This window comes from Lytechinus pictus, chromosome 7 (assembly GCF_037042905.1).
Source record: "Lytechinus pictus isolate F3 Inbred chromosome 7, Lp3.0, whole genome shotgun sequence".
NCBI lineage: Eukaryota > Metazoa > Echinodermata > Echinoidea > Temnopleuroida > Toxopneustidae > Lytechinus > Lytechinus pictus.
This window is the reverse complement of record NC_087251.1, coordinates 29,961,407-29,982,548: the sequence shown is the minus strand read 5'-3', so window position 1 is coordinate 29,982,548 and position 21,142 is coordinate 29,961,407. Positions and strand designations below refer to the sequence as shown.

The 21,142-nt window shown below is 37.8% G+C and overlaps 1 protein-coding gene across 1 annotated transcript; it reads right to left on the bottom strand.

The window, feature by feature from the left end:
* Window positions 1-1,235: 1,235 nt before the first annotated feature.
* On the bottom strand, window positions 1,236-15,036 carry LOC129264596 (uncharacterized). Its single transcript, XM_064101434.1, has 7 exons — window positions 14,950-15,036; window positions 10,781-10,936; window positions 9,416-10,139; window positions 8,293-8,528; window positions 7,278-7,424; window positions 5,046-5,198; window positions 1,236-3,430 (listed from the first exon to the last, which is right to left on the bottom strand). Exons 2-7 carry the CDS (start codon window positions 10,811-10,813, stop codon window positions 2,558-2,560), a joined length of 2,166 nt encoding a protein of 721 aa, XP_063957504.1. The 5' UTR covers window positions 10,814-10,936; window positions 14,950-15,036; the 3' UTR covers window positions 1,236-2,557.
* Between the last annotated feature and the right edge of the window lie 6,106 nt (window positions 15,037-21,142).

The following is a 21,142-nucleotide window of genomic DNA, read 5'->3' as shown; positions in this document are numbered from 1 at the left end:
TCGTTCGTAAAGTTGTGCGTAACTTTACTAACAGCATTATGAAACACCATCCGGGGCTGCATTCTTGATTCCTTTTAAACTGTATTCTCAGTTTCTAAGATCTTTCATCTCACCTTTCATTTATTGCAAAGTATTTAAAATAGTAATGAATTGTACAAAATTATAATATATTTGCACATATATGTTCATCAAATATGCTTGTCAATGATATAAACAGTGATCAATATTTCAAAGATTCTTATTCAAGCTTAATCCTTTTTAATGCACATCTTGATTCTGATCATTATATTTGTTGTGGAAAGTTTTGACACTTTTAATCAATATTGATCCACAAAATAAGTAATACAAAATAAGCAATAATCAAGGGTAATGTGTTTCCATACATAAATCACCTAGGTTTCAAGGGGAAAGAAGTTAATATTATCCTTCCCAATGGAGCATGAAACTCATCACAAATACATGTAAGTACTCTTTCAATCAATAAATGCTCAAGCAGACAAGCTCAACAACATTTTATGTACAAAGTCAGTGGAATGACAAGCGAAAAAAATATTGCTATGGCAAGATGACATATTACTAGATGTCAAGCATAATCTGGATTAATCAAATTCATTGAAAAAATAGTTTGTCTGTTCATGTCTGAACATTTGGACAATATTGCTGAGCTTTGTTGAATTATATCAAATCAAAATGTACATTGTTTCAAAGTCCACACAAGCTTCAGAATTAGAGTCTAAACAAGAATTATGAAATAAATATCTTACATATATATATATATATATATATATATATATATATATATATATATATATTACATATTACATATTACATTACATACATACATACATATTACATTATACATACATACCACTTTTTATAGTCTTATAAAAATTACAATAAAAAGCATAAAAATATTAATTTTACATTTACAATGTAACAGTGCCATCAAGTAACTATGAATATTGCAGATGATATACACACAATATCATACTTGTAAAACAATGGTGGATCATCCATAATGACATATCGGTACACAGCACTTGCTAACTTTACAGTTACACCAAATGAACTGAAAGAGAAAAGTAATACACAACCCTGTACTCCTGAACTGTTTCTTACTTCTCTGGTAAGGCTTTGAATTAACACAAGACCCACCTTCAAGAAAATATTCAACCTCACTACTCAAAAATCAAATCAAAGGGACATACCCTCATCATTATCTCTAGCTTGTTGTAAAAAAAAAAAAATAATAATTGGCATATTCCAAATCCTGAAATTATCACCCATGGAGACTGTATCATGAGCAAAGTGAGTGTCAAATTTTTCCCCAAAGGAACTAGTATACTATACATATGATTACATTTAAAGAAAATCCTTATGTAATCGATTACAAACGATTACTGAATTTCCCTATGCAACTATATACATGAATCAAAAATTATTCTACACTCTTCATCGCTCTGAAACCATGCTGCACATTATTAAATAAACCTTTCATTTTGTTATGATATATATATCATAAAATAAATGCAAACAGAGAAAAATTGCATGACCTAGTGCAGTGTTCTTCAGAGCTACCCTTCCTTTTTTTGGGCCAAAAAATGTCCCTGGTGGTACTCCAATCTGGGATCCCAGCTTAGAACGCCAGTGCTTTAACCACTAGATCACAGACTCAGGTTACTTGCTAAGGCAAATCCGATCCAATTGACTGACGATGGACCAAAGCCATCATGCCTCTGCTCGTCATTGTTCAAAACTCATCCACACCCGACAAAATAAATATTTAGCGAGGTTGAAAATCTGTTTATCTGGATCTGGCTCAATGTTAGACCTTTGAACAGCATGACTTCTCTTGGGGAGATATATGCTTAAAGACATGTTCATTGATTTTGTAGACAATGTAAGATGACTTCCGATCAGTGCTCTGGACTGGGCATTCTAAACAAACAAATTATAGTGCATAATCCATTATAAGAAATTGCTATGCGATTTTGTAACATCAAATCTGATTCCCCATGTAGTCACCTACAGTTGTAGTTGAGACAGATCACTTTGGAGTCTGAGATAAGTTATCTGATAAATCGCTTACGTGATGTTCCGGGGTTGTGGGTGAATCCACTACGTCATTACGAAAATTATGACAGGGTTGGAGGTGTCATAAATATTTTTTAGTCAGGTTGTTGTCCCAGATGTTGGCAAAGAGGGCTTCGTGAAACGGTTAGCGGACATTTAGCTCACTATCTCCGATTTAATCAAGAAGTTAAGACTAATTACGGTGTTGAGAAGCGGGCCCCTGGACAGATGAAGAGACATGTGTCGAGCCAGTCCCTTCGGGATCTCCTGATTCCAACTGTAATTAAGGCCAATTGTTCTCAATTCGCAATGACGATCATCCGTGTATTTGTCAGGAAGAGTGACAGCCCCAAAAGTAAAGGTCCTTCAATGCCTCAATTTCCTAGCTTGTGTTGTAGGAGTGTGGAGGAACGATATCAACGGCACTCTCAAAGTCCAGGATAATAAAGTCCATGTCTATAAAATCACTGAACCTATGTTGAATTCATAAATCACTATCACTCTCAGCAGAACTAGAAACTCCTTCATATTCATTTACAAGATCTACACAATCATCTCTCTCAATCGCTTTCAGAGCACTTCTTAAATCATCCAATGACCTCACAATCTTCCTTTCCTCTGCTAGGCAAAGGATTACATATGGTGGTGATTTTTCTCTATGTACTGTTGCATCATAACTATCTAATTTCCAATGACTGGAAAGATTCATCCAATTCCCGATACTTACTGAATCATCCAACTTTACTGACAGTTTTCTTTTCAACTGGAAGGGTATGACATTTTCAGTTTCAACATGCCAAGATTTATACTGATTCTCCACTCCTTCAGGTAAATGTACACTCATGTTCTCTATGTAATATTGGTTAAGAGCTGCACAATTTCCATTTGGATCTGGTGTCGTATTGGGATATTTAAAATTCAAATTGTTTATGGCTGAGACCATTTTTTTATTCCGAGATGGCTTCCCATAATGAGAAGTCTCCCTTCTGCTAACCGAATCCAACCCCTCTACCTGGTCTGATCTTGATGTTCCAAGTGCATCAGCCCTCTCGATAGAAGGCACTCCCAAACTCTGCTGATCACCATGTAGACTGACTGCGCCAAATGAAAATTGAAACCTTTGATTGGCCCCTAGCTCAGCAGGAGAAGACCTATGGTGTTGCTGCCTAGATGTCATGCTATTGAATGCTGTCAAAGACAAGAATTTGTTTGGAATATCTGGAGCAGGTGGGACTTTTGGTAGCTGCAACTGCAATGGGCTGGGTCTGACTGACCTTGTTTCTTCTCTTGGCATTGAAAGCGTTACCTCAACTCTACTTTTAACTGCTACACCTTCAGATCTATCAGATCTGTCAGTCTGTATAAAAAGAAAAGGAAGAGTATTATGTTAATGCCTAGTTCACAATAACAGCGCTTTGATGGCACTTTAAATTGCCGTGCAAAGCGGCGCCAAAGCGTAACAAAGCTTGATTAAAGCGTCAGGGTCGTGATAGATCGTGGGGAAGCTTGGAGTAAAAGCGGGACATTCGGCAAGAGCGCCAACAAATTTTAAACTGTTTTTAAATTTTGGGCGCTCTGTCATGAATTGATGAAACTGCCAAGAGCATATCAAAGCTTAACAAAGCTTGACTCAAAGCGTAGGAAAGCTTGACAGAGCTTGGTTCAAAGCGGGGACCCTAGTCTTCACGGTCTGTCACCACTTGACACACTTCGTTAAGATGTCTCAAGATTTGCTACGATCTGGCATGGAGATCTGACACAAGGCCAGACGCCTTCATCAAGATCTGACACGCTTTGTTACACTTTCATGAAGGGCTCTCAAGCTTTCCCACAAATTGAGATGCTTTGATCAAGTATTGACACGCTTTGTTGCATTTGGCAAGCTTCCTCACATTCTCTCACGCTCTTTCACGCACTCCAACAATAGCCACGCTGTCCCAATCCCAATAAATAATGCTACGGCTTGAGTACCACTCACTGCAAAGTGTTTCCAAATGAACAGTGGCTGTGATATTATTAAATGTTTACTTTGATAACTTTGCATGTATGATTTGTAAACAGTAATAATATTGGTGTTTTATTTTTGGGGGGTTAAGTTTGTTGCTTTTTGTACATATTGATAACATGTTTCTTAATAATAAAAGAGAATATGTTAAAAGAAATGCCTTTTATTCTCAAATGGAATTAAAAATACACGATAGATATTGATTAAAAGTTAAGTAAACAATACAAAATACACAAAATCTCCCACCCCCACACAAAAAATGGCAAAGAAATGATTTACAGCGTGATAATTGCACCAAACAGTAATACAGCGTAATAAAATGTAATAAAGCTTATCAAAGCGTAAGAGTAATCGTAACAAGTCAGGAAATAGTTTGTCCCCCAAAGCGGGAACCAATTCTGTATCAGAGCGAATCAGAGCGCAACATTACTTTGGAGATTGTGATATTTTTGGAAAAGTAAACAAAAATGACGGCGCTTTGCTCGCTGATTTAAAGTGCGGCATTCACCGTTGGTGTGAACCTAGCATTAGACAAAAATCTTAATCTCTGCCAGAAGCGTACATATTTCATATCTTGCTTTTGGACTATTTTTTTTTATAATACTTTTTTACAGATCCCTCTGGGTGAAAGGAAGCAGCAAAATTAGTGAATCATGTTTTGTAAACATAATCAATTTCAAAACCCCTAGGAAGCACCATGTTGTACAAAGGGGAAGTGGATTTTAGTGTTGTAGGCTAATCTCAAGCACTTATGCATATTGCATAATCAATGAATTTCACATTTTTTGTTTGCTTGTCCAATGTAACTGGGTGGATTTTCACTTGTACACTGGACGCATCAGTGCCACTGAAATGTCAGAATAGAAATATGCATGTATATTAGGACAATCACAATGGATAATAAAACAAGTCGTTACTTTGTGATATGAGCCATTTTACTCTAATTTTGTTCAGCTTCTTTCCTCACCTGAACATCATGGGCGAATGACAAAGTGACCTTGCTGTCATTATCCACTTGATAAATGTCAATTCTGCATTTAAAATCAGAGTTCTGTCCTTGGTTCTTGAACTGCAGCTCGGAGGAGTTGTGATCGCAAGCCCACATCTCTCGAAACGGCACCTGAAATATGAAAATTAGCAGAACAGGATGTGTTCACATCTATGGATTCACTAAAGTTACCATGACGGGGCTCACGCATCACTTTGAATATTATTTCAGCAAAGTAAATCAGGAGTGAGCATTGCATTACAGGTTAATAGTGATATCATGCAAAGACTTGTTTTTGTAAGTTGAATTCTGCAATCCGAAAAGCTCATTGTTCTTGATGGTGTTAAGTCCTGATGCAGCAATGCAACAAACAGGCTTGCAAGAGCTTTCAAAAATTGACATTGCAATACCATAGGAGGCGATAAGTTTATAACATTAAATGCCTAAATCCAAGATATTCAAGGTACACGCCAAGGTTAATTCTCTTGATAGTGACACAAGAATGTTTATCAGGAGTGAAGCATACTGAGCAAATTTACATTGTGATTGCTTGTTGGACGATAGAGATGACAAGATGGGGATAGGAGGGGGGAGGTGCCCCAAGACAGAATAATCAAGAGTTTATGATTTTTTATCTAGACATTAATATTGATGTCCATGATTAAATCACACTCATCATACAGGTGACATTATCACAAAAATACTTGTTTTGCAGTTGAAATGGAAACAAGTGGAACGCCTCTGGCAGTCTCGCCTGCATCACGCAATTCGATATAGCAGCAGTGCTGACTTTGAAAACAGCTATTGAATAATTATTCACAAAAGAATACTATGTCCATTGACCCAAGATGACCTTTGACCATGATCATGTGACCTAAGACATGTGCAAAACAACCATTTATACTTGATTACCCTTATGTCTATGTTTCATGAACTACATGTGTAGATCCATACACTTTCTAAGTTATGATGCAAATTCAACAAATACCCCCAACACGGCCAAAGTTCATTGACCCTAAATGACCTTTGATTTTGGTCATGTGACCAGAAACAAGCACAAGATATTCAGGGATACATGGTTACTCTAATGTTCCAAGTTTCATGAACTAGATCTATAAACTTTAAAGTTATGATTATTCCACCAATACCCCCCCCCCCACATTATCAAAAATTCGTTGACCCTAAATGACCTTTGACCTACATCATGTGATATGAAACTTGCACAACATGTTCAGGGATACTTAATTGCTCTTACGTCTAAATTTCATGAACTAGATCCATAAAATGTCAAAGTTATGATGACAATTCCTCAAATACCCCCAACTAGATCTATAAACTTTAAAGTTATGATTATTCCACCAATACCCTTCCCCAATTCATCAGGAGAGCAGAGACCCAATCAACTTTTGAGTCTTACCTGAAGACTTTTCTGTTCCCCACTCCAACATTTTTGCAAGAATAACTCAATTGTAGCATTACTAGGACAGTACTTGAACTGAATGATGATCCTAAGCACTGTTTGAAGACATTGAAATTTGTGAGATATTTCCTATTTATGAGCAAGCGCCATGAGCGCCCAGCTGAGGCGGATACCGGCGCTATACAAGAACCCATCATCATCATCAACATGGTCAAAGTTTGTTGTCCCTAAGTGACCTTTGACCTTGGTCATGTGACCTGAAACTCAGGCAGGATCTTAAGTTATACACTATCACCCTTATGTCCAAGTTTCATGAACTAGGTCCATATACTTTAGAAGTTATGACGACATTTCAAAAACTTAACCTTGGTTAAGATTTCGATATTGATTCTCCCAACATGGTCTAAGTTCATTGACCATAAATGACCTTTGACCTTGGTCATGTGACCTGAAACTCAGGCAGGATGTTCAGTAATACTTGATTACTCTTATGTCCAAGTTTCATGAACTAGGTCCATATACTTTCTAAGTTATGATGCCATTTCAAAACTTTAACCTTGGTTAAGATTTCAATGTTGACGACGCCGCCGTCGGAAAAGCGGCGCCTATAGTCTCGCTCTGCTATGCAGGCAAGACGAAAATGATGGATTATGATCTATTCTCTAATGTAATGGACATTATGTTCAGAGGTTTTCATTTTGGTATCTGACTTGATCGTTTGGATCCACAGAACAGTTCGCTTAATCATGTGTTGTACAATATCATTATTGTAATCTCCGCTATGTACTTACATTGATCATTGGAGAAGAGCACAGGACCCAGCCTACTGAGTTCCAAGTCATCTCCATATTCAGGTTTCCTTGGTTCTTTAGAAACACATAGGAATGATAGCTTGTCAGACGTTTTCCTCCAAGTTCTTCCTCTTCCTTTTTCACTTTCTGCAAAAATAAAAGCACAATTGAAATCAGGTAAGGTAATCAAATATTAATCCAATTGTAGAAATATTATCCCAAATACCAGTATCAATTTTTTCTAAACATTACAAAAACATTTTTTTCCTATGTATCCTACAAATACAAACAAAATATAGAGTAAATTCACATTCTGTAAAATATTCTGAGATATTTTTGTATTGCCTTTAAGACTTACAAAAAGGGAGAATTTTTTCTATTTTATCTGAATCATAAAATCTTGCATACCTCCTTGTCTTTTACAACTTGACATCTTGTATGTTCTTACAATTTCTTAAATTCATATTGCCAACATGCATGAGGAGTGGATAGAGATTGTAAATTTGTTAAAATCTTAAAAACCACTAGTGGCTGGGAAAATCAGATGACAAATGTGAAATTGGGTAGATCATTCAGGTACATAAAATATGTTGATCATTAAAATCATTCCACTATGGGTGACGGAGAGCATCCAGAATCTAGACAAAGTGGTGAATGGGCTGAATGCCAATTATAGATTTAATGGTGTTTAGACTAACTGGTTGCAGACGAACTAGGAGTAGACTATGAGGGATGAGACCAAAAAAAACCCAGAAAAAAGCACGTGTAGACTAAGTGGCAATTTACCAACTTACTACCAAACTGAGGTACTGGTACCTTGTGAAAAGTCTGTGCAGCATCTTATAGCAGGAACCTTGCTATGAAGGCACTATGCTTCTTTTCATAAGGGCCTTCCTGCATGGTTTCGTCTATGATGAAGTGTGAGAATTGGTAATAAAAAGCCGCCTGCGGGATTCAAAAAAAAAAAAACGCGGCAGCTTTGACTTTTGAAAAGGTACCAAATTTCTGATATTACCTCTTTCACTGCCTCTAAATCATCAATGACGTGAAGCCTAATCTTCTGATCCTGTCCAGGAGAGATGGGTGAAGCATACGGAACGATGCGCATCCTCTTGGCTTCCACGTCAGGACGGTCATCATCAAACGCCCAGACAAGGTAACAGAAGTCGAATACCTGAACATGTATCTTATCATGCTCCAAAGAGTAATCGCTGGCTGGAAGTCTGTACCTTGACCATGCAGGTTTTCCACCTGTGATTTACACAACGAAAAAAAAAATCACATATTGCTGGGCAATATTTCAACATTATCGAAATTGTGGGATATTGAAGAAATATTTAATATCTGATAAAGGTATTATGATTATGCAATTATGTTGATATACTGTGGTTACACGATATGATCAAAATAATATTAATTATGAAAATCAATCACTATTAGTATTGGCCAAAAAAGCTGCTCTGTGTTGCTTCAAACCAACTCAGAACTTTGTATTAGTTAGTACCCAAATACCTGTTTTTCATGGACAAGCACCAATGAAAGCCCTTCTATCATTTCCCCCTTCCCTGCCCTCATGGACTTGAAGCTCATAATGAATGTATATAATAAATTTTTCAAACTCAGTGATATACTGTGTTATCAGCAAAATTTTGTTGGCAATAATCGCCAAACATTAAAATCAAATATCGCCCAGAACTAACATAAATAATTTAATCTGATACTATGCAAAATTACATAGAACATGCTCATCCATGAAACTACATACTTCTTTGTTATACTTTTCACATACCCAGTATTAAAAAAAAAATTTAACAGCCAAACTCGTTTTGGTTACATTTTTACACCTGGATTTTGCATTTTTAGACTGAATGAAGTTAAAAACAAATTAGAACTTCAACACCCCCAACAACTCTTCTGTTTCACTTCCTCATTTGTGTTCCTATCAGAGTTTTGCTAACAGTATCAAAATACAATATTTAATACAAAGTACCAGTAAACAATTTGACCCACAAGTCAAGATGTATGCAACCTGCGGTTAGCACACAACTTCTGACATCTGTATTTTAGGCAGTGATCGAGGGGATTACATTATTCCACAACCAATAAGATTACTACAGGATACAGGTAATATAACTCACCAGACACATGATGACTGCTGTACAGTAATGGCCTCATCTGTTTGCTGCTACACATGTTCCTTTCTAGGCAGTGAGGTAAGCTAAGTATGACCGGTCGATGGAACCTCACACCAGAAGGTTGACAGCTTAGAATGGATGTCATTTGACAGTCAGTCCCAAAGGAGGGCCCAAGGCATTTGTTCCAGACCAGACCAAGCTCAAATTTGGTCTTCTTTGACACAGCCCCTCTCGGTATGGTAAGAACATTGCCATAGAGCTCTAGTTTACCCCCTTCCGGGCCTATGAAGTCACTGGTGATTGGTCCTCCGATACAACCATGGTTTCCATCTGATCGATTGAAGTCAAGATCAGGTGACTGACGAGAACTTACAAGACTGCTCAGACTATCATTACTCAACTCATTATGGTACTGGTAACTTTCTTGGAGAGAGTTGTCACATGTTAGAGGAAGACCTGTCCATCTTGGACTGTTAGGTAGTGTATCACGGTAAATGTTTGAACATCCTTTTGCAACCATCTTGCCCTTTGATCTATGATGAGAACTATCAAGAATGCTCTGACTAGCATTACTGCACTTGTAATAGTACTGGGAAACATCTTGGAGAGAGGTGCCATGTTTTAGAGGAGAACCTGTCCATCTTGAGCCGTTAGGATCGTGATTGTGATTAATGCTTGAGAATCCATTTGCAAACATCTTGACACAAGAACTATGAGCTCCATCCACCTGAACAAACAAACAAAGATACAAACTGATTTTCATGACTAGTAAATAAGTGGATTTCTGTTGTACAATTGAGGCTTATTGTTATCAGTCTCAACATCGCAATCATAACCATAAAACTGATCTGGGGCCGATTTCATAAAGGACTTACAATTGTTGTAACTTTGCCATTATGGCAACTACCATGGTAACAGGGCTCAGCAGCCAATCAGAATCAAGGTTTCCATGGTAGTTGCCATAATGGCAAAGTTACAACAGTTGCAAGTTCTTTATGAGACGGGCCCCAGCTTTTGTTAAAATTAATATCAACACTGATTCTCAATCTGATTCACTGTCATTGTAAAATAAAAAAATATATTACCCCTTTCTAAATTCCATCCATTAGTATTCCTCTATGATTTCAATATTGGACCTATAGGAAGAACAGAGCCATTATATCAATGACTCTGAGTCTGAATAGAGTGATCCTTCCATATCTTTTTAAGTATTTATAGATTTAATCTTAAAATTTTGCACAATGTATTTTGTTGTTATTTTTTATGGTTGATGAAATCAATCCAGTATGAAAAACAGATTTAACCACAAAAATGATAACAATCATTGAAAAAGAATATCTGAATGGTCTATTACCGGTAACACCTTACCTCGTCAGAACTGCAAATACGATTTGGAAACATATTTGCAAAGGGCCTTCCAATTCCAATCAGCAAAGACCAAAAATATGCAGATCATGACATGTAGGACTGTCAACAATTGATGCTTCAAAAGGATGAGCTTCTCAAAACTTGAGCTTGGCATTCCTTTTTAAGAAATAGAGATTAAGGCAAATATTACAGTCTAATTAATGTTAGTTCAAAGTTTTTGATAACTATATTAATAAGTATTCATCGAACTAGCATTAAATTGTTTATTTAGGTAATCACATTGACAGTTCATACATACACATGAGGCTATCTAGAATGGTATGGAAAGTAAGCCAACAGAAGCAGTATTTTACCACCACTAAGTTAGACCACAAGTAATTGGTGGTGAGCTCAAAATTTAGACCTACTCCACTCTATCTAGAAGTTTCATACCTTTAGCTTTAATACAGCAAATATGGCCCTTAGTAGTCATGCATGCAAGCCTTGAGTAAGGGCCATGTTATTATTCATTGTAAGCTAAATGTAATTGAGCTCCTGGGCCATGTTCCATAAAAGAAAAACTGAGGCAATTTTTTGCCAGAGTTTTTTTTTATGGCAAAAGATTAATGAAATCCCTGGACTTGAATTAAGTTTCTTTCACAATGAATTCAAATTTTACATATAAACATTTTTTTAAATAGCACCTTCATTTTAGCTTTGCTCATTATTAAAGTCTGATCACGAATCCTCCAGATCCAGGAGGATGATTTGAGTCTTAAGATTCCTCTGGTAAGTATGGGTTCAGCTTCAGCCACTCCAAGTACCAATGAGGTCAAAACAGTATACATGTAGGCCTACCTCATAGGCAAAAATTTAGCGCATATATGGGGTGGTGCATTTGTAGAATTACCTGTGTACGTAACACACAAATGCATTCATTGATGGCGACAAGGCTTGTCGGCAGGTAGACCAAAAGCTTCAGTCTCTGTATTTGGTTGTTCCCCTGAATTGCGTTGGCTCCACTCACCAATAGTAAAATGTCAGAAATTGTTAAATAAATCCCAAGAAACAACGGTTATTCCTGTCTAGTCGGCAGGGTGAATTGTCTAGTGATTGTAATTTCAATTCCTTTATGTTATGAACTTTTTTGAGTGAATGTTTATTGCAGTTTACATATCACAATTAATCTAAGGTCAAAATTTTAATCAATTATCTATGGATTTTGTACTCTGGTGCTTGAAAGTCTGACTACTCTGGCAGCTTTTTTTCAACCTTGAGGTCCCAATGTCGCCCTTGAGTGGGGTCCCGGAGGGGCCACTTCCATTGGCGAGTGGATACCATGCGCGACCACGGGGTCTCGAAAAGCACCCTTAACACGTATTTTCCATATTCTGAAAATGCACCCCTTAACAAGTATTGGCGTGTGAAACCCTACCCTTAACAAGTATTGGAAACAAATACTATTGGCAAGTATTCCCAGAATTGAGCCCCTAAACAAGTACAGCGATGTATTTTCCATATTCGGAAAATGCACCCCTTAACAAGTATTGGAAACAAATACTATCGGCAAGTATTCCCTGAAATGAACCCCTAAACAAGTGCAGCGATATTTCATTGTTATGTCACGGGTCCGTCGGTCGTGGGTTTTACCTTTACACACCATTATTTTGGTTTATTACGGCCCCACATTCCACACCTCGCGCAAATCGGACTCTAAACACGTAGTGTTGGGGCAAAAAGGACATCCTTTATAAAACATTTTGATTTTTTTTTATCATCCCTGCATCTTTGACCCTAAACACATATATTTTTCTGACCGAAATAGATACCCTTTTTTCAATATTTTTGTGTTTTTGACACCCTTATCACGTTACGTATGTAACGTGCCCCATCTTGAAAAAGACATCCTTTTTACATGTTTTTTTGGTCGCGCATGGTATCCACTCGTCAATGTAAGTGGCCCCCCCCCCCCCGGGAGTGGGGTTCAACCAGTAGGTCATCAAAGACTGATAATCATTGTTAAAGGACAAGTCCAGCCCAACACAAAGTTGATTTGAATAAAATGAGAAAAATCCAACAAGCATAACAATGAAAATTTCATCAAAATCGGATGTAAAATAAGAAAGTTATGACATTGTAAATTTTCACTTAATTTCAAAAACAGTTATATATGCACATCCTGGTCAGTAAAGGCGCAATAGCTCAGTCAGTAGAGCAAGGGTTTCGGATTCCGGTGACCCGGGTTCGATTCCCAAGTGGTGCGCTAGTGCCCTTTGGTAAGGCATTTATACTCATTACCAGGTCCCTCAGAGGGGACCTTAAGCCGTTGGTCCCCTGGTTGCTTGCTCACAGGCATTCGTGCTTTCTTAGCAGTCAGGTAAAAAAAAACCTCGGTATATGTAAATGAGGAGACTGATGACATCATCCACTCACTATTTCTTTTGTATTTTATTAAATGAAACATGAAACATTCAAATTTTCTCCTCGTTGTCAAGTGAAACAACTATTAATTCCTCCTTGAAAATGTGGAATTGGCACTGTTTAATACTATATGGTACAGTCAAGTTGGTCCTTATTGTCAAATCTGTAAAAAAATGAAATATTGTATAATTCAAACAATAAAAAACAGAAGAAATAGTGAGTGAAGGACATCATTGTCTGTCTCATTTCCATGTCACTGAGTTGTGCATATCACTATTTTGTGAAAAATAAGCGTAAGTTTAAAATGTGTTAACTCTCTTATTTTATATCCGATTTTGATGAAATTTTCAGCGATATGCTAGTACTAGCTAGTTTCAACATTTTTCTGGGGTGGACTTGACCTTTAAATAATTCCCCAGAAACGATGGTTATTCCTGTCTATTCAATGGCGCGCTCCGTCGAATTGATACACAACCTATAAAGTATATAGGCGGTTAACATACGTGCTACGGAGTAGTACCCATCGCCCATGGATGTAGACAGCTGGCAGCCGTCTGTTTCGAGGAGTTTTTTAACATTTTTTTATTTTTCAAATTTCTCCTCGTACACAGACGGCTCGCTATCGTGCAGCCACCATTAAGAGACTTACAATGCGAAATCCCCCCATCGGGGCTCTTCAATTTTTGTCTTTAATGAATCAAACTTTTGAAAATTAACGTGACCGAATTGCAAATTAATACTCCCTCTTGGCATTAATTGCCAAAAAATGGGGAAAATCATGTTAAAAGGAACAAAAACAGTGACTTACCTCGGCTGTCGCCCAACTTCACTGCCCTGTTTTATCCGAACTTAATACACATAAACATATGGCCATTGAGTCCCCTGTACAGATTGCGCTAGAACTTCGGTCTCTGTATTTGGTGAGTGAAGCCAACGGAGTTCAGCTGAACAACCAACATGACAGAGACTGAAGCTTTTGGTCTACCATGGATGTAGACCAAAAGCTTCGGTCTCTGTTATGTTGGTTGTTCAGCTGAACTCCGTTGGCTTCACTCACCAAATACAGAGACCGAAGTTCTAGCGCGATCTGTACAGGGGACTCAATGGCCATATGTTTATGTACTTAAGATCGGACAAAACGGGGAAGTGAATTTGCGCGACAGCTGCGGTAAGTCACTGTTTTTGTTCCTTTTAACTTGATTTTTCTCCGTTTTTTGGCAATTAATGCCAAGAGGGAATATTAATTTGCATTTTGGTTGCGTTAATTTTCAAAATTTTTATTCATTAAAGACAAAAATTGAAGAGCCCCGACGGGGGGATTTTGCATTGCAAGTCCCCTAATGGTGGCTGCACGCTAGCGAGCCGTCTGTGTACGAGGAGAAATTAAAAAAAAAAAAAATGTTAAAAAACTCCTCGAAACAGACGGCTGCCAGCTGTCTACCATGGATGGTGCCAGTGCAGTGTTACTAGTGTACATGCATGGAGCTATAAAAAACAGCTCTATGGTATATGCATGATAAAAGCCCCGGCCAGACTCCCACTCCCAGAGCTAGCTGGGCGTAGACCTCGATCATATCATCGGGAAACAAAAGAATGTTTTTAATTTTAGAACTCGAACTCGATAGATCTAACGTAATTTGATTAGTGTACACTTCAAAAAGATGGAGGTTAAATGAGAAAACTGTATGTTAAGCCAGATATGATAAATATGCCAATGAATTATAAGTGAATTAAATACCTCATTTTAGAAGCTTTAAAGTTACACTTACAAGACAAGGTTACAGCACAGCTAAAACTAAAAGGGCACAGCTATCAAGCATCGGGCCGACAGTGCATGATAAATCAGCATGTCAGTCAGAGTACGGCGCGCGCGGCGAGCTCGGGCCGGGGATTTCCCTTACAGTATTTTAAGGTGACGTCATCAAGTCAACATTAGACGACGGTGCGGTGACCCTTTCTCAAAAGTGCATACAGAGGCCGCGGAACGGTTTTGAAAGTGGCTGCATGCAAATCCGAGTGTGGGGGCTGAAGCCTCACCCCGCCCCGGTTCCGCGGCCCATGTGTCCTGTTCCGTGATTTGTATTCTTGAACGGCCCCTATATTATAGCTCGGCTTGAAAGGAATATAGTTGAGTAGAGCAAAACATTAAAAAGTTAAAGGTCAAGTCCACCACAGGAAAATGTTGATTTGAATAAATAGAGAAAAATCAAACTAGCATAACGCTGAAAATTTCATCAAAATCGGATGCAAAATGAGAAAGTTATGACATTTTAAAGTTTCGCTTATTTTTCAAAGAATGATGATATGCACAACTCAGTGACATGCAAATGAGACAGTCGATGATGTCCCTCACTCACTATTTCTTTTGTTTTTTATTATTTGAATTATACAATATTTCATTTTTACAAATTTGACAATATGGACCAACTTGACTGAACCATATAGTATTAAGCAATGCTAATTCCATATGTTCAGGGAGGAATAATTGTTGTTTCACTTGACAATAAGGCCAGAGAAAATTAGAATATTCCATATTTCATATAATAAAGTACAAAAGAAATAGTGAGTGGATGATGTCATCCCCGGGGGGGGGGGGCACTCGACCAAAAAAGTAGTGGGTATGTGCCGCAGGAGAGACAAAAAACGGGGGCCTTGGAGCGGGCTTATTGTAAAAAGGAGGGTCCTCGGAACGGGCTTCGGAACGACAAATGTTTGTGAAAACGGGGGTCCTTGGAACGGGTCGCTTGCGTGTGCATCCCTAAGACCCTATGGAACGGGCATACGTGTATATGCAGCTAGCCCAGCGGCACGGGCGCCGGGTGCGCTCGCGCAGAGGCAATGGTCGGACAGCGCTCAGCGGCCGCTTTTCACCAAAATTGCAGCTCATTGTGGCGGATCAATGCGACCGGAACGGCGTAACGAAAAATATGCGAAGCTTTGGAGCGGATTTCTTTCTTCTTTTCTCTCGATAAGAAGAAAATGCTATGCTTCGGAGCGGCTTTCTTAGTTCTTTTTCTTAATAAGATGAAAATGCTATGCCCTGGAACGGAAATTTGAGTGTAAAAATGGGGGTCCCCTCCGCGGCACTGACATACCCACTATGCATTATATACTGAGTGCCCCCCCCCCCGGGATGTCATCAGTCTCTGTGTTAAAATCTGACGGGCTGACTGAGCGCCGTATATTTTTCACCGCCCCCACCCCACCCCAGGGCCCTGGGAACGATTTTTTGGCTGGGGGTGCTGAAGTAGGCCGAAATTCAGGGGCGGATCCAGCTTTCGCCAATAAGGGGGAGGACGCAAAATTTCACCCATATTTTCCCCGATCGGCCACTCAAAGATGAGTTTTATTTGTTTCTTCGTATCAGTCACTTCTTTGTTTTATTCTTATAAAACATAGTAATCTCATAAGACATACCTAAATAGTGTGAGCGCAAAGCGCAAGCTATTTTTTTGGAAATTTCATGTATCTTGTCCTGAAAATCGAACATTCTGGGCAATGTTTGTGATCCTGAACAAAATCCGTATATATAACTGATCGAAAAGGGACCTGTTGAGGACTGTTCGTAGTAAGCCATACAGCGATACATATTCAATAATCAAATAAAGCGAGCGCGAAGCGTGAGATGAAAAGTTTTGACTTTCCAACCTAAAAAATGGAAATTCTAAGCATATTTTGTAATCATAGGCAGGATAGGCATATAACTAAACAATGCGAGCGCGAAGCGTAAGCTGAAAAAAAAGAGATTTGGACCTAAAACGGGTCACTCTATTCATGTTTTGTAAATCATGAAAAGAATGGGTTATTGGATATCCTAAATCAATAATGTGAGAAAATGTTAGTATGTTTTAAATAAAGAACAAGCCGTGTATCTCAATAAACATGCGTGCGTGTGTTTAAGATCAATACATAAATCTGGGCATTCTAAATATATTTTATATCATGAAAATAAAAAATGTAATCGCGAAGCGCGAGCTGAAAATATTTAATATTCCTATCTGAAAAAGGTCCATTTAAGCACTAATTCAAGCACTGTGTATATAGGAGAATCGTGAAGTGGATATTATGGATCGCTCTTAATAGATGAGGTGAGCGCGAAGCGCAAGCTGATATTTTTATTATTTTCATTTTGTCCAAGGACCTGGACATTCTAAGGACATTTTGTCATCATTATGGAAATGATGAGAGCAAATCGCGATGTCATGAAAAGGGGATTTTAAGTAGTTTGTTTTTGCCTATTATTATAGAAGAAATTATTGAGGTATACATTACTCACCAATCAAAATACGAGCGCGCAGCGCTGACTGATAGATTTTGACAATTAAACCTGATAATTGAGGGATATTTTGAGAATTTTATGGAATACACGAAGAGAATAGATACCCGACAAATCAAATAATGCGAGCGCGCAGCGCGAGCAGAAAATGTTGATACTGAGACAACGGACATTTTACAGAGCACTTTTTGAAAATCAATTTATAAATCAAACAAAATAATGAAAGCTCGATGTCGGAGCTGAAATATGTTTTGTATATTGACTACAAAACTTGATATTTTAAGCTCCATATCAGCCTATTGAGGAAAAACCTCATTATATAGGCCTATCTCATCAAACATGCACTGCAAACGCAAAGCGCGAGCGAAAACTTTATATAGTGACATGAAAGGTTTTTATATTTTATTCACGGGCCCCTTGGGCCCTCTGGATCCGCCTATGACAAGCAAAATAAGGTTTCACTACAAAATGAAGGTCGTTTTGGTGCCAAGAAATTTGATAAGCCAAGAAAGGGGTTTCACCACAAGATGTTCGTCATTTTCCATACATTTCTCCTATGTGACACACACCAACCAGAATTCCAGGGGGTGCTGCATAAGGAAAATAATACACGTAGCACCCCTGTGAAAATCTTGGGGGTGCTTCAGCACAGCACCCCCGCTTCCCAGGTCCATGCCCACCCCAATCCGAAACATTATCGACATCCCCGACTCATATTCTTTTTAAAAACTTTAACCTCGCTTGACCAGTGCAACGATATAGCGACCGAACAATTGTCTTCAAACAAATGTTTTTGTTATGTTATAAAGAAAAAAAATCAGAGCGCGTTTGACAAAAAAGGAAATGAAACTTCAATTTCACGGCATTATTATTCGTGTTGGGTGAAGTAGGGAGGGAAAGAAAATTCTATATTGTATCGCAGCATGGCCCTGGAAAGTGTGGTGCTGCATGCAGCACCCTAAGATTTTCCCAGGGGGTGCTGCGTGTATCTCCATATAGGCAGCACCCCCTGGAATTCTTTCAGGTTTGGCGAATTTCATAAATGTAAGGAAATTAAAGGGTTCTCCATACATTTTGTGTGGAGAACCCCCCCCCCTTTCTTGTCAAATTTCTCGAGACCAAAATGACCTTCATTATCTAGTAAAGCCCTTTTGTTTTGCTTGTCAAATAAATTTCTTTGGACCAAAATGACCATTGATTTTTTTTTTCTTGTCAAATTTCTTAGAACCAAAACGAGCTTTAATTTCCTATAAAGTAAACTCATTTTTTTTGCTTGTCAAATTTATACTTCAGCACCCGCCCCTTCAAAAATTGTTGAAAAGGGTGAAGATAAGATTTTTTTTAAAAGGAAGGGAAAAAGAGTAAAGAAGAGAAGAGAAACGGAGTGGAAGAAATTACAGGGGTAAAGCTAGCAAAATTAAGAGGAAAAAAGGAAAGCAAAAGGAGACAAACAGCTATAGAGAGAAGGGGACATAAATGATATGCGAGGTTTTGGATAAACCTGTGCATGTGTCGGTGCAAATGGACATGGGGATCGAGTTTGACATTTTGTCTGTTGGGGAAAAATATTATTATCAGTTACACAAGTGCAGGGGCTGTTGAATGATGAAGCTGTCAGAAAAAAAGATAAACTGTCGGGTCACCCAAAGCTGTCCCACGTCTGAGGGAGGACTGGGTGCATGTGCACCCCCCACAGAACCAAAGGAGTTCCACTCATTGACATCAATAGGTGATACAACTAGAGAGATCAATATACCAGTGGAGTACAGACAGGGGGTGGGGGATTGCCCCCCCCCAAAAAAAAAAAAATGTTCACTACTAAGAAAAAACAATAAAACGATAAAATGAAAGAGAGAAGGGTGAAATAATTATGATATAATTTTCTGAATAGTATTTCTGGTTTTTGTGTAACAAAATGTCGACATTTTTTATCGCTCGCTCACGACTTTTTATGAAATTTGCCCGACACGCCATATCTCGCCCTCTCAAAATTGTTGGCTCATTACGCAACTGCAATTACTACAACTCTATGGCTACAACGTGCTCTTATAAGAAACCAAAAAGGCCTCAGCACACCCTTTTTGATGACAACTGTGATTTTCCAAGTGATTAATAACAAAAGGGCCATATGCATCTACATCAAAGAGTTTATACAGTCATGATGTAGGCAATGTTTTCAAAGTTTGATATATACAGTGCGTCCCACAAAAAACGAAACCGAGATTTAGCGATGATTTATCATAACTTAATCACAAATACAACAGACAAATGACCTACCAATGTAAAGCTTAGAATCTCCTCTTTTATCTGATATTACTTATATTATCTCTCATTCACGCATGAGTGACCAAAAACAATTTGAAGAGGGGATACCAAAAAGTCATTTGGCGGGCTGTATCTGGGTTTCAAAAAGAAAACCACATTTCTAAAAAGTTCAATATCTGCTCTGTAATTTGATACCTCAATGAAAGAAAATGGTCAAGAAATAAGAAAGTTCTGGTTATTTGAAATAAGGCTTGAATTTCAATAATTTCATAAAATGAAGAGGTTTTACAGGCTAGCGTTTAAACTCACTCAACACTCCGTTTTGTTGACGATCAGCTGAGATTACAGACTTTTTGTATGATAAAATGGATCGAAAACATGTTACTGGTGGTATTTTCTTGGACCTACGCAAAGCTTTTGATGTTATTCCTCACAGTTTTATACTTGCAAAACTTAAGTACTATGGTATTACTGACAATGAATACAACTGGATGGAATCGTATTTAACAGACAGAAGGCAATTTTAATTTGTAATGATTAACAGTTGTCCCAGTGAATTTTTGAAGATAAAATCAGGTGTCCCACAAGGATCTATACTGGGTCCATTGATATTTTGTATTTTTATTAATGACATGTGTAATTTGAAATTGCATGTCTCTTTATGCTGATGATACCGCCATTTTTAATCACGGTGAATCAATTAAGGAGGTACAAAAGTATTTGCAAGATGATTTTGATTCAATAAGTAAATGGCTAGACTTAAATAATATGCATTTACACCCGCAAAAAACAAAAGCCATGGTATTTGGTCAAAAGAAAAAGTTGAGGGGTGCTCATTTGTCAGTGAAATTCAGGAACATACAATTAGAAAATGTAAAAAAGATTAAATACTTAGGTGTCATGCTCGATCCGGGCTCGACTTGGTGCGAACATATTACTAATATCGTTTGTAAATATCTCGGGCAATAGGTTGTGTAAGGCGGATTAAGCACTTACTGTCCTTTGATATCATGAAGAAGCTGTACTTTTCTATGATTTTACCTTACATTGATTACTGTATTACATCTTGGGGAAGCAGTGCAAAAATACCTTTAGATAAGATACAAAAACTTCAAAATAAATATGCCAGAATGCTTTTGAAAAAAGATTATAATACATCACAAATTTCTTTGTTGCAGTCACTGAAGTGGCAATCAGTAGATCAGCGTATAAAATATCTGTATTGTGTTCTTGTATATAAAATAATGAATGATTTAGTTCCAAATTATTTAAAACCTTTAGTAAGTAAACGGCCCGTGAAATACAGGACACGGTATTCTTTACGATGCCCCCTTCAGCTTCCCAAAGCTAGAATTGAACATAAAAGAAAATCTTTCGCATATGTCGGACCCAAATTATTTAATACACTTCCTTCAAATTTA